At 42.5% G+C, this 15,276-nt stretch overlaps 1 protein-coding gene across 11 annotated transcripts in view; it reads right to left on the bottom strand.

Moving 5' to 3' along the window:
* Positions 1-15,276, bottom strand: part of JMJD1C (jumonji domain containing 1C) — a 348,731-nt gene that overhangs the window by 115,475 nt on the left and 217,980 nt on the right. For 10 of the 11 annotated variants that reach the window (XR_010589237.1, XM_005294323.5, XM_008163232.4 and 7 more), the window contains one exon: positions 12,610-12,723. The exons of the other annotated variant lie outside the window; for it this stretch is intronic. Coding sequence is in view for 3 of the 10 variants with exons in the window: in XM_005294323.5 (XP_005294380.1) it covers positions 12,610-12,723 (114 nt within the window). In the remaining 7 variants the exon portion in view is untranslated. The remainder of the gene's footprint in view (positions 1-12,609; positions 12,724-15,276) is intronic. 11 annotated transcript variants of the gene reach the window in all.

The following is a 15,276-nucleotide window of genomic DNA, read 5'->3' on the forward strand; positions in this document are numbered from 1 at the left end:
TCCTTAAGTACGGGGGAATCATTGCTCTGTCTGGTGTGAACAATGCTGCCTCTGTTAAGTGTTGCAGTTTGCCTTTACAGATGCAACCTTGAGATCTCAGCCGTCTGTGTTATCATCGGCCAAAAGGCTGCAAAGAATCAAGAAGACGCCACGTAGAAGAAAAGAAGACATGCTGCATGAAGTAATGCAGAAGTCACTTAACAAGAATCAAAAAGCACAGGAGTGGAGGGAGAGTTAAAAGAGGATCTGCCAGCAGAATGCGGATCGCCGGCACAAAAGCACGGAGCTCCAGCAGCAAAGCACGGATCAGCTGATAAGAATCATGGAGCGCCAAGCGGACTCGATCCAGGTGCTCGTAGCCATGCAGGCGGAGCACTACCGCGCCTGCCCCCCCCCTCCCGCAGCCTTTGTCCCAAAACTCTTTCCGTTGTGCCCCCATGTCACCTCCAACCCACTTTTTCCAACATCCGGGTTCTTATCGCCACCAGCTGCCTCCAACACCTGTAGCTTCACCACCCAGCCCTGAAAACTACAACCCTTACCCACTGCACTCAACCCCCATCACCATGCAGTATAGCCATCCTGAAGTGCAACACTCTTTGCACAGCACTTCAAACAGGAAGGATGAGTTTGATAACAGGACATACGCAAATCTGTGATTGTGCCGTTCCCCACCCCACCCCTTTGCCCTTTCTGTTTCGCAAGCAGTTGTGTTTCTTTTCAATAAATGGATTTTTTGGCTTTGAAAACATTCTTTATTATTGTATAAAGTAAAAGATACCTTAGCCCAGGAAAGCAACAGGCACTGCAAGTCAGCGTAGCAAAAACAGATTCCCACTAATATTGGAACTACAGCACTTCACTCCCGCTTTCAGCCTCAAATTGCTACCTCAAGGCATCCCTAATCCTTGCAGTCCCACGCTGGGCCCCCCTCTAATAGCCCTGCTCTCTGGCTGTTCAAATTCAGCCTTCAGGTGTTGAACCTCCGAGATCCATGCCTGAGTGAAGTTTTCACCATTCCCTTCACAAATGTTATGGCGGGAACAGCATGCGGATATAACCGAGGGGATGCTGTCATTGGTTAGGTCCAGCTTCCCATACAAAAAGCACCAGAGGCCCTTTAAACGGCCAAAAGCACACTCCACAGTCATTCTGCACCGGCTCAGCCTATTTTTGAACCAGTCCTTGCTGCTGTTAAGGTTCCCTATGTAGGGTTTCATGAGCCACAGCATTAAAGGGTAAGCGGGGTCTCCAAGGATCACAATGGGCATTTCGACTTCCCCTACAGTGATCTTCTGGCCGGGAACAGGAAGTTTCCTGAACAGGCCAGTGTTGCAAAAGATGCTTGTGTCATGCATCTTTCCGGGCCAGCCTGCGTTAATGTCAATGAACTGCCCACGGTGATCCACAAGCAGGGGCGCCAGCAAAGCAAGCAGGTGCTTGGGGCAGCCCATTTGCAGGGGCGGCAGGGATCCAGCATGGAACCAACAGGGGGCCCTGGGAGCTGTAGTTCTTGGTTAGCAACCTGCCTATAGAGCCAGCCCTAGAACAGGAAAAGAACTACATTTCCCAGCATTCCCTTGGTCACTACCAACAGGAAAGAGGGGGAGGAAGTGAGGAAGCGGAGACCTCATGCTGCAGCCTGCTGTGAATGGAGAGCTGCACTGTGAGTAGGGATACCATATTTTAACATTCAAAAAATAGGACACTTCATGGGGAGGGAGGGTAGCCCTACCCTGCCACCATCCACTCCCTCCGACTACCCCCCAGAGAAACCCCAACTCATCCAAGCCCCCTGCTCCCTGTCCCCTGATCACCCCCTTACAGGACCCCTGCCCCAACTGCTCCCCAGGACCTCACCCCCTATCTAAGCCCCACTGATCCTTGTCCCCTGATTGCCCCCTCCCGGAACCCCACCCGCTATCTAAGCCTCCTTTCTCCTTGTCCCCAACTGCCCCCTCCTGAAACCCTCCCCAACTTCCCCCCTAGGACTCCACCCCCTACCTGTCCCCTGACAAACCCCTGGGACTCCCATGCCTATCCAACTGCTGCCCATCCCCTGAATGCCCCCCCAAACCCCTGACCCATCTAACCCCCAACCCATTTAACCTCCCCTTCTCCCCGCCCCTGACTGCCCCCCTGAACCTCCGCCCATCCAACACCCCCCCCGCTCCCTGTCCCTTGACTGCCCCCCTGGAACCCTCTACCCCTTCTTCAGCCCCCCAGCCCCTTTACCATGCCACTCAGACCAGAGTATCTGGCTTCGCGCAGCGCCAGACATGCTGCTGGATACATGCTGCTATGCTCCTCTGCGGAGCCACAGGGCCTCCCCCAGCACCTGCCTTCCAGATTTGAACACCTCAAAATTCAGGAGTGCTCAAGCTCAGTTTGGGCAGCTGTTACTTCATTTCTCCCAAATCAAATATACTGATCCACTGTAACTTGCTGTAGAAAAAGTAGGATAAAATTGAGCAAGAAATGCTTCCCAGTGGTTATGGACTGGAATTGCTATTTTCAACAGCCATTGCCTTTTTTGTTGTTGTCTGCTTGTTTAAAAAGACGACAGTGATATTGCATTGGCAAATTCCCCATAGAAAGAAAGAGTGGAACAAAAGAATAATAAAGACACCTCAACTTTCCCTCATTTATGTAGGACAGTCTTATAATATGCATCCAAATATCCTCCAATCACACAAGCTGAAAATTGTTCCATTTTACTGCAGTTCTGTAACCACATGGGAACCAATCCTGTCTGTGTTCTGTGCACATCTAGAATTCCTGCTGAATGACCTGCCCTGGGAGCGAGTTACCAGTGACCCAGGGCTGCGGTGGAAGGAGGGTGCAGGTGGGGGGAGGAGGGAGCCCAGGGCTGAGGCGGCAGGAAATGTGTGTGGCGGATAATGGTGGGGGGGGGGGTAAAGGAGAGCCCAGAGCTGGGGTGTCAGGGGGGTGTGGGTCATGGGGAGAGTGCCCAGGGTTGGGGCGGCAGGGGGTGCAGCGAGGAGCCCAGGGCTGGGACAGGGGGCGGCCAAAATTTTTTTTTGCTTGGGGTGGCAAAAAACCTAGAGCCGGCCCTGTCCACAAGCGCCTAGGGAACCATAGAGAAATACCCCTTCCGATTAACATACTTGGAGACTAGGTGGGCTGGTGCCAGAATTGGAATTTGCGTCCCATCTATCGCCTCGCCGCAGTTAGGGAAACCCATTCATGCAAAGCCAGCCACAATGTCATGCACGTTACCCAGAGTCACGGTTCTTCGGAGCAGGATGTGATTAATGGCCCTGCAAACTTGCATCAACACGATTCCAATGGTAGACTTTCCCACTCCAAACTGGTTAGCGACTGAACGGTAGCTGTCTGGAATTGCCAGCTTCCAGATTGCAATAGCCACCTGCTTCACCACCCTCAGGGAAGCTCTCAATCTCGTGTCCTTGCGCCGCAGAGTGGGGGCAAGCTCATCACACAGTCCTATGAAAAGTGGCTTTTCTCATCCGAAAGTTCTGCAGCCACTGCTCGTCATCCCAGACTTGTATGACAACGTGATCCCACCACTCAGTGCTTGTTTCCCCGAACCCAAAAGCAGCATCCCACAGTGGTGAGCATGTCCATGAATGCCACAAGCAAGCTTGTGTCGTATGCATTACTTGAGTCGATATCATCGTCTGAGTCCTCGCTGTCAGTTTGGATCTTAAGGAGTAACTCGACTGCCAAACATGATGTGCTGGCCACGCTCATCAGCATATTCCTCAGCAGTTCAGGCGCCATTCCCGCAGACCGAAAGGGAAGACAGAGCGTGCAGCACAAAAAACTTTGAAAGATGGCGCCAAATGTGGATGGAAGCAGAGGGATTGCTGGGATGCAAACCGATGCATCACAGGGCCTTGGGACAGGACCCAGAATGCCCCGCACCCTTCCCACAAGCCACAGCACCAAATGGGAAGAGGTGCTCTGTGGGATAGCTACCAATAATGCACCGCTCCCAATGCCGCTGCAAGTGCTGCAAATGTGGCCACGCCAGTGCGCTTGCAGCTGTCAGTGTGGACAGATTGCAGTGCTCTCCGAAGGCTGGTTTAACTCAAAGCGCTCTACATCTGCAAGTGTAGCCATGCTCTCAATATGTAACACCAACCTCAGTGGGGAGGGGGCCCTACCTGCTCTCTGCGCCCAGAAGGCACCAAGGACTCGGAGCTGGGATCAGTACTCTCCTGTGCTTTGTATGATTAAGTAAAAACAGCATGAGTTAGGACTTGTTTACGCTGGAAATTTACTTTCTCACTCAGGGGTGTGAAAAAACAACCCCCTGAGCGCAGCAAGTTTCAGCGCTGTAAAACGCCAGCGTACACAGTGCACCAGCGCTGGGAGCCACTCCTAGCGCTGGTGGCTACGCCCCCGTGGAGGTGTTTTTTTTGACGCGCTGCCGCAGCAGCAGTTAAGGGTTGCCAGTGTAGACTAGCCCTTAGACTCTGTGCAAGCTGTGTGTTCACTGTTTCACAATTGCTGCGTGCCCCTGAGAAGGTTAAACTGCAAACCAGAAGCTTCAGACCTTTGGGGTTGAGTTCTGGGAGAAGGGTGTATTCAACTAACTGGAGTATCTCAGGTGGTGGGGGTGGGGTCAGTCCTGGGAGCCTACAGCAGGTGGGCTGTGGAGCTCCATTTCTGAGAAGGGGGCAGCAGACAGAGTCAGTGCCTAGGAAATGTTCCAGAAAGGCCCAGGTAGGAATGAGTACTGGAGCCTGCTGAGGCTCCAGAAGGTCAAAACACCCAGTGATCCAGAGCAGCAAAGGTCTGGATTCTCTTCACAACAGTGCTCGTGGATGGCCAAGATGGGACACTTGTGACGACTGTGAAACCCTGTTCCTGCTCATAACAATAAAACTGCAACAGGAAAGTGGAAGGATGGTGTTACATACATGCCTAATACCTCTAACTAGAGAAATTCAGAACCTGGGATAGCTGTGGGCTGAATAAAGATGTAATCAATGCCAAAGCCTGCATTTTGGAGGCAAACTTTTCATCATCAGTAAGGCATTTATATTTATAACGATCTTTAAAAATGGTTACACTTTTGACCTTTCAATGCTGATAAATGACAAACCTTTTGGAGTACAGACTTACTCTTCCCTGTAATCACTTTGCATACCATCTCTCACACATTTAGGTTTTCAACACCTTATATCTTGATATCTGGAACCCTCAATTTGTAGGAGGTGGACAGACTGACCTCTGCTTACCCTGATGAAATACTGTGGTACAGTATGAAACAGCTAAATTATGGCTTCATTTTTTCCTCCCATCTATTCTTGTTGGTGGTAGATTTTGAAGAAGCAGATTTACACAGATGAAAGGGTCCAACAACAAAAAGCTGGTAAGATATTTTCAAAGCTTTTTGTGTCAGTCATTTTTGATTTTTTAAAAGGACCCATAGAGAGGAACTTTTAAAGATGGTCATGTGCACACTCTTCCACTTCCTTCCTTGTATGGTGAAATACCCCCTGCAGGAAATGTAATGAATGTGAAGAAACGGAATTTGAATTTGTACTAACCTCCCACAGCCAGCTGTGCAACCAGTCTGTTCTTGTCTGGGGTCACTTTGTGTTCATAAACTCTTTGGGTAAAATTTAACCCATAGAAAAGGTTACAAAGCAGTGTTTGCAGGCCCTGCAATACTAATGCTGCTGTCCTGGGAGCAGCAGGCAGTGTAAGAACTACTTCCAGCATATGGTTACTAGGCAACCATAATAGCAGCCTGTGGGTTCACTCCCTGCTCTGTTCTATCCAGAGAGTGAGCAAAGAAGCAATAAGATTATTTGTGCTGTGCACATTTTGTGCTTCTGGTTCTTATATGTATTTTGTTGTGGGAAACATGTTTGAAAGGATTTGTTGTTGTTTGTCCACAATATAATACAACTGATCTGGGCCTGTGAAAGATTGATGTCTTCCAAATGTTGTTCAGATAAAGACACCATGTTGATGACACCACACACAGCATATCCTCAGGAGCCAAAAAATCTTACCTCGTTATAGGTGAAACCGTGTTATATCGAACTTGCTTTGATACTTTCAAGCAAATTACACTATTTAAAACAAAGGAACATAAGAAGCAGCTTTGTTGCTATAATTCTGGCTCTTTCACCAGCAAGGAATACTATAAAAATGAATTTGTAATTGCTTAAATGGATGTGTTTGTTGGATATTATATATTATTTGCACGGTGCTCCAGAAAAGGTACAGATTTCAGTTTTAATTACTCAATCTTGGTTATACACATCTTTTATGTGTTTATTGTAAATTCACTGATATTTTTAACAAACCACTTATTTGAACCTTATACCTCTAACTGCCTAGGTAGTTAGCTGATTTTTTTAAAATAAACATCCCAGTTCACAAGTACCCAACCTCTTAAAAATCAGTACAAAAACTGACTAATGGAGTCTTGCTTCTCAAACGCAATATTCAGAAATAATTGTTAAGATTAGAATTTGTCTGAAAACATCAAATTTTAGCTATGTTTAGGAACAGTACAGGTACTTAGTTTGGACCAAAGGAGTGTTTAACTAAAGGGAAAAAAAATCACACATTTCCTTGTATCTATTCCATTGTGCCTAGATATTTAAGAACACTCAATTTAAAACCCCAGAAATGTCTACTATAGGAAAAACTTCTTTTTATAAAGCATTATTTAATATTATACAATTTGCTATCATGTTTTTTGAGGAAAGGCAAGCTTAACATTGTGTTTGTTGAAAGGAAAAATATACGTACCGCCTTGCTACACTGAGATTTTCCCCTTATAAGGAGTAATTTTCAAGTCAATGTACTGCTTAATACATGGTTGAGTTTTCTGTATCTTACTATTTTTTCATTCAGTTGTGTGCTTTAGTACTATTAACCTACATATTTATACACCGATTTTTCTTGAATACTGGAAATTCCTTATAATGAACTCAAACATTGTGAAACTTAGTTGTAGTGAATCAAAGTCTGTCCTGAATTTTTCAATTCATAACAATGTGCAATTTGCAGATTTATAGTGAACCTCTGCTTAGTGTGAATTTCTGTGAAATATACTTCACTGTAATATATCATAGTATTAATGTTTTGTAGATTGGAATGTGTTTGATGACACAATAGTATGCATAAATTTGTTATTCTTTAAAGAAAATTTTAGATAACTACAATTACTATCATGCTATCATTTTCAAGCTGGGGCTAAATGGTGCAGTGTTGTAGAATAATATACTAGATGGATATCTGATGACATGTTGAAATCTTTCAGTCTACAATAAAAGCAACCATAAAATTACACCGTTTGGCAATCTCTGCGCAAGAGAAGCCCCAGAGGTAATTAGTAGGACTGGTGAAAATCTGAACTTAAGTGAAATTTTAGAGCTACATGGGGAAGCATACCCAACTCAAACTAGTATTAGCGGGTAATTTTCTAAATGCTTGCAAGTTTTTGCTTTAAAAAAAACTTAATATGCATTCATACCACACAACAGTATACAGTACACCTGCACTATAACGAACCCCTGGGGATCCAAGCCATTTGGTCGTTATCGCCAGGGGTTTGTTACAGGGAAAGAGCCCTGCTGCAGGGTGGGGAAGTGGGAGAGGACTGCTGACACCTTGAGCCACGCAGCCAAACCCTCTGGCTCCCATGGGACCCCTGCTGCTTACAGCTCCGGGGGCGGAGCTGTCTGCCCCCTACCCACCCCTGCTTGTGGCCCTAGATTTGGAGGAGTTGTCTGCCCCCCTCTGAACTCCTGCTTGCAGCCATGGAGGAACTATCTGTCCCACCATTTGGAGCACTGGGGCTGGAGGAGCTCTCAGCCGCCTCGCCGCAGCAGGTGGGGCTGGAGGCGGGATCCAGGTACCAAGTTCGCTATAGCCCAAGGTTTACTATTGTGAAGGGCATTAAAGCGAGGGTGTACTGTATGTTAATGGAAAAATATAAACAATTTTAAAGTACATTTGCCATATTTTGGACCCAAAGTACAAAAAATATTGACAATTTGTCTTATGTATCACATTTCATACTCATATGTGTTCATTATAGATATATAGTAGGATAATGAATGTATAGCAAACATTTTTATGCCCACCACTTATTGTATGTAACAAGACAGAATTTACATGTTATTGCTAAACCGGTTTGCCTCAATCCTCTGTTTAAGTTTGACTTTTCCCGAGAAGCAAAGAGTCTTGCCATAACAAGGAAATACTCGACTAACAGGCCTGACCATCCCAGATTAATGAATGAGAGTTGCACTCAGTCACACACAAAATTTTCAGGTAAGAAATAATACCTGCTATGTCCTTTATACTGCAATCAAAATTAAAACTGCAGGTGTGTGATTGGTAGGCAATCAAAAATTAGAGGGTGGTGATTACTGCATTACATGTTCAGGATCTTGTAGGCACAAATTATAAATGAAGGACCTCAAAGCAACTTCTTATTGATCTGTGAAGAAATGGACTGACTTCCAAGCAGCACCAATACAGACGTGAAAAATGGAAATCCTATGATGACAACAAACATAGATGTATTACGTAAATGCACATATGAAGCGCAAGATTTACTAACCAAGTAAGAAGATGAAGGTGCTATAAGAATCACCAGATGCTGTGATTTAGCGAGTATATGTATCCCATTTTTTTGAAAAATAAGTACATTTAATGCTTGTGAAAAGGTGCTGGATCTACTATCACAGAAACTAAAATTTACTGATCTACACAGCAGATATGGGTGGCATAGGAATCTGTGGTTCAAAATTCCTCAGTTAATGTGCCTCTAACCCTGTTCTGGAGTGAACGCTTCTAGAGGGGAGAATAATGATGCATGGAACAATAATTGATGCATGCTGAGATGCATGGAACAATAATTTCTCTCTCACTCTCAGTGGTGACCCTCTCCCTGCCAGGAGGAGGAACACTGGACGGAAAGGTTAGAGAAATCTTATACTAGTGTCCACTATATGTTATTGCTCATACTTGAGAGACCAGGTAGGTGAGGTAATATCTTTTATTGAACCAACTTCTGTTGGTGAGAGAGAAGCTTTCAAGCTACCCAGAGCTATTCGTCAGGTCAGCTTTGTGTAGCTTTCCTTGCCTATTCAATACTTAGCAGAAAGGATAAGACTAAAAGGGTGCCCATTGTGCTGTTTTGTCTGGCTTGAGCACTCATCTTGAAATTGGACTAAGACAACAACCTCATTTCATCCAGGCCACAAGCCAGATGGGAATGCGTTTCATAACAACTGATCTGAACTGATCTGAGCAGGAGTCATACCAGTGATCTACAGGTGAAAGGTTCTAGAAACATCTATTTCCTAATAGTAACATTCTGATGAATATGCTCATTATCTTAATTACAACAGAAATGGGCCAGAGGTTGAAGCACAGAATATGAAATTTGATGGAGTCACCCCACACAGGTTTAAATCATGCTTGTTTTGACTGTCATTAGGATTTTGGCACCCACGTACCTAAATACCCTTTGAAAATGAGATTTAGGCTCTTACATAAGTTAGGCATTGCAGCAATCAGCACAGCATGCCTAAATACCTTTAAAAATCTGGGCCAATGGGGCTGAAACTAAGTGCTCAGACTACCATCATGATGTGTGGCCCAAAAAAAAAAAAAAAAAGGAGGGAGGTGAGTCTAGTTCACCATAAAGCTTTAAAACAGTCTAGGATTCCAGACTGAAAACACAACATTGTTCGAGTCCAAAACAGAGAGTTAAATATATTTAGGAAAGATTAAAATAGATATATGTTTGCATACTTGGGTTCTTAAGTTCTCCATTCAGAAATGGGTTAATGGCATTTTAGAATGAGCAGGAGAACAAACTTTTCTCCTGAACTCCGCAACTCTTACCTCTGTTGTTTCTAGAAAATAAGATGGAAGGCATTTCTAAAAAACGATGAAAATAGAAACTAGTTTAGACTGTATGCTCCTTCAGGTAGAGAAGGAGCTCTCATCTATTTTTTCAAGGTGCTCTGGGGCACCTGTCATTGGCTGCTTTCGCAAGACAGGATACTGGGCTAGATGGACCTTTGGTCTGACCCAGTATGGCTGTTCTTATGATGTATTTTACAGAAGGATTCCTTTATATCCTAGGAACGCTACCATTCCATATTTTTATTCGCACAGTCTAAACAAAATAATTGGTCATGAGACTACACTGTCCCTGGAAATGGGGGGAGGGATGTGCTTCTGAATACTGTTCACAAAATATATGCCAGTAACAGCTCATTACTTAAGTCAACAAATAATTACTGTAATGAAATCTTCGTTCAAGTGGTCAATGAGCTCAGCATCTTGGTATACAGCACACAAAACATACAAAATGTATCCAGTTAGATCTAGAATTTAGGGTTCCACCAGTATGTTAAAAAGTCTCTAATTTCAGTAATCTGTTGGTTACCATGTTAGTGAAATAGTAATTTAGATTCTTATTGTAACCAAGTTATTTTAATTTGATGGTTCATAAATTGGGGATCTCAGTCCAGCAGTGGACAGCTGAGATGCATGGAACAATAATTTCTCTCTCACTCTCAGTGGTGACCCTCTCCCTGCCAGGAGGAGGAACACTGGACGGAAAGGTTAGAGAAATCTTATACTAGTGTCCACTATATGTTATTGCTCATACTTGAGAGACCAGGTAGGTGAGGTAATATCTTTTATTGAACCAACTTCTGTTGGTGAGAGAGAAGCTTTCAAGCTACCCAGAGCTATTCGTCAGGTCAGCTTTGTGTAGCTCAAAAGCTTGTCTCTCTCTCACCAACAGAAGTTGGTCCAATAAAAGATATTACCTCACCCACCGTGTGTCTTTAATATCCTGGGACTGACACAGCTACAACTCTGCACTGCTCATACTACGCCTTTTCAGTGAAAATAGGAATTCAGTTTTTGATATCAACAATCTGGCACAAAACTCCTCTCTTTAAAATAATAAGTAAAAATATCTGTGAAACTAACTCCTCTTATGCAAGAAAATAAGAGATTGAAATGTCTTCTAAAGACAAATCAAGGATTAACAACTCCAGGTAAGAAGATGATCCCGATTCTAGTGTAAACGAAAAACTCCTAAACCTAAAAGCAGTCTTAGAAAAAATTCAATGCAGCATCTTTAACCTTCAAATACCTATTTTAAAAATTTAATAGATACAAATGTGCTATGAGATAGTGTATCCTACTTCTTTCCACGCTGTAATTATAATAGAGTATTAATTATAAATAATTATGATGTAGCCAGCATTTCATGTGACAAAGGCACATTTTCCAAGAACTACTGTATTACTTATATACTAATTTACCACCCCAAACAAAACTCACATTTTTGGGGGGGCAAAAACAAAGCCTCTCTGATGCCTATCCACTACACTTATTGCATGGCTAGGTGACTGTCAACTCACCAGAAATCAGATTGCTTTACAAGATGCAACATTCTTCCTCATACATTGACTTTTGCTTTGGTGTAAATTTGCTCAGATTGTTCTCTGGGAATCCAAAGCAACCTACTGCCAAAATAAGGATGCTTGCCACAAATGGAATAGCAAGATTGAAGGAAATAAATTCTCTCTCATGCAAAGCAAACGACAATTAAAGCAGGCATTTTCTTAGTAAACTAAGAACAAGTTGACTTAGACAAATAGTTTTGAATTTGTTTAGGTTCTCAAATATTAGTGATTCACGACAAAAGCATCAACCATTAAGTGATCTATATAGGTCTTATTTCCATTTTATTTCTTTAAGCCATGTATTTGGAAAAAATACTACAGTAATTTTGAAGGAGGGAGGAACATTATTGTGGTGTTGATCAGCCATTAACAATGTCTCTCAAACAGATTCAAAGTATTAACTTTGTATAACCTACAATAGAGAGACAGCTTATGGCAACTTTGTGTTGGACTGATTATAGTCAGAGGTTAAAAAAAAAAATCAGTATTCTATCCCTTTAAATTTACCATGGAAGAAATGTTTTGAAATCTTATCTTTAAAGAAAATCAAATTATATTTTTCTAAGGATTCTGGTGACTAGATCCCTCAGAAACACCATGTCTTAAACACATACATAAGTACATACTGAAAGTACTCTTCTAATTTATTAGGGCTATGATTAAGAAATCCGGAATGCTGGAATTGTGAAAACAAACTTAGAAACAGCAGCAATTATCCATTTATGTCACCCAAGAGGGAGGAATCAGACTATTTTTAAAAAGAAAATAAACTATTGTAATTCAGTCTTAAGAGAAGAACAATAAATAATCAAGTATAATTGCACTACTTGAGTTTCAATGACCAAAGCACAGCTCCAGAGAATAGACAATATACTGTTATCTACTCCATAATTAGCTGTATTGATTAACTTTTAACAAACAGGTTAGCAATTTTATTTTGAAGGAGGATCTGTGACACATTATATGTAGTTTTTTTCCCTTTACAGATTCACCACTTTGGTGAGCACTTTGTTTCCACTGACCAATGGGAAATGAATGGGCTCAACATTACACAGGATTTGGCCCATAAAAAGCTTTTTAAAAATAAGGCACATGGGATTCAATTAAACTAGATGACTTGTACTTGTACACTACCCATATTTCTTACCTGATAGGGCTGAAAGGCACTATCTTCAGTTACAAAATCCAGTTGTTTGTCCACAAGGAATTCTACTGCAGTGATTGAACTGTACACACTTTTTCCAACCAAGGGCTTGAATGTCTGAAAAAATAAAATGAACAAAGCTAAGAATTTCAAAGAAACAAGATAAGGTTTGGCTCCTCCTTTACTCCATTGTTCCAGCAAATACAAAATCATGTGTTATTTATCAACCAATGTTTCATATGATAACAGCCATTATTTCTTTAATCAAAAATCAGTTAATGCTTAATTATTTCTTGCTCATTCAGAAGAGCTAGTCATTTAAGATAGGAACCTGAACGTATTTTGCTTGTTTGTTTGCGCTGTCAGTGGAAAGACTAAGGTGAGAACACAGAACTGCAATACATAGTCTTCCTTGTCCACGTTGTTGTTGAGCAAGACTGTATTTACCACAGAAGATCAATGTTCCATTTCAGAGCACTGGATTGTACCCTAGCTACACAGTTGCATATTCAGGTCGCCTCTTTTAGTCTGCAGGTCGGGCTTGCACAACAGCAGCTGCTTAAGACAACATGGTGGAAGGAAATGCAGGCATGAGACTGCACCCTTCATCTCTGCTGAATTCTCTTCCACCATGCTTGGTCAGTTTCCCCACTCTCCTGTTTTCTGCCGCTTATATTGCCTCTCCTACTTTCATCTTCCCTTCTACACTACCTCCAAGCTACATTATTCCTTCCCCTACCAGCAATCAGACTCAGCTGCTCCAACACAGTAGCCGCAGACAGGACAGCTTTTAAGCCTCCAGTGACACGCTCTTCTCTCTCTTTGGAGGGCTTCTTCCACAGTTAGAGAGAACTATCAGCTCCTGCACATTGATTCAGAGAATGATGTGCTTGTTCCAAGTGGAAATTCTGCTGCCTCCTCTGGCCCCAAAATGCTTTAGAACTCTCCCATTTAGTGCAGGAAGGAGAATCTTACAGAGAATGAGTGGGAAGAAAGTATAACTGGGGAAGAAGGTTCCCCTTGAGCAGTCACTCTGATCTGTGGGGGTGGAGTTTCCTGGACCAGAAAAAGTACAGTGACAGTGTGACTGGACAGGGGTGTACCAAAAGAAGGAGTTAGATGAGAAATTGGTGAGAGGGAATCCCAGGAAAGTGACTGAGGGTAGCAGAAGGAGATATGATGAGGTTGTGAAAATGGGCTGACAGCAGAAAGAGGAAGTGATTAAGGGACTGGGGGAAGACAAGAAAGGGAACTTTCAGCAAAGACAAAATGCACAATGCAACAACAAAAAGAAGGGAAAGAAAGAACAGATGAAGAAAACTGTGCAAGATAGAAAATCAGGAATGAGGGAATACAGGCAATGAAAGGAAAATACATCAAAACAGAGAGCATAAGGTAAGTATACAGGAGAAAAAAGGGAAAAAAATAAACACCACACACACACTCAAAATGTATATGCCACATATGCGAGAGAGTATGTGTGCAAGTGAGGGCGAACAGATAGCTAAAATAATGTGCCTGGGACAATCACACACACAATTTTACTTTGGTCACTTAAATAGTGCAGCAATCATAATCTACACTGATATGTTAAACATGAAACAAGAAAAACGCCATTAAAATGTTTGGTATCTCACCAACCAGGCAGGAACTTCTCCATTATGAATTACTGTTCCACAACATGACATGTTGAATCTGTCTCTCCAACCCCTCGCCTTTTTTTTTTTCCCCCCAGTTGGAGTGCAAATCAGAAATTTCACACTTGCTTTATTTATCTAAATCCAAATAGGAATATACTATGAAATCATCTTAAAAAGAGACTTATTTCTTCTTGAGAAAGCATACACTGGACTAATAACTTCTCTAAAATAATAGAAATGGAAACAAAACCCCACCCTGCTAAACGCTTCCTTTTAGAGCTGTTCTAAAGTACAGAATGAAGTCTGAACAAAACTCAACTGGAAGGCAAAATTAACTTCACTGTTATTCATTTACAAATTAAGAATAGCATCACCAGAGGTTACTATGTTTTATTAGGGTGTTGTCTTGTTACTGTTATCGGTAAAAAAATAAAAAAACCTGCACAGCTTAATAGGTCTGGCACTTATACAGCAAATGAGGAGACATATTCCCAGAGCCATGTATTAGTTTATTTTAACTATGTCCTGTTTGGGGGAAGGGAGCTACTTTCTCTGTATTTACCATGCAGATTTAGCATGCTACATTGCTCGTTTCTGTTTTTTCTTAATTATAACCCCTTCTATTACCATCTCTGAGAAGGAAAAAAATTCACCAGCCAATCAGTATTCCTCAAAAGTATGATAGCTATAGGAGATTATTTGGGAGGTGGGGGGTGGGGGGGGAATGAAGATGAGAAGGGGCAGAAGGAAAGGAAGAGACAGAGAAAGGAAAGAATGTGCTGGAATGTTGGGCAATCATGGGTCCTCAATGGTTGGTAATTATGTAACTTCTAATGCTTTACAGAATTCCTTTACTCAAGTTGTTTACATATAACTGGCCTTGGAATAGTTAGTCTTTTGAGTCAGTAAAGAATGGAGTTCAAACCCTATAATCTGGAACAAACCATATGTGCCAAAATACAGTTTTAAAGAACAAGCAAATTAATTTAACAATTCTGATGGTTTAGTTTTTCTATTTACTGATTAGCAT

Source organism: Chrysemys picta, chromosome 7, assembly GCF_011386835.1.
Source record: "Chrysemys picta bellii isolate R12L10 chromosome 7, ASM1138683v2, whole genome shotgun sequence".
Classification (NCBI taxonomy): Eukaryota; Metazoa; Chordata; order Testudines; family Emydidae; genus Chrysemys; species Chrysemys picta.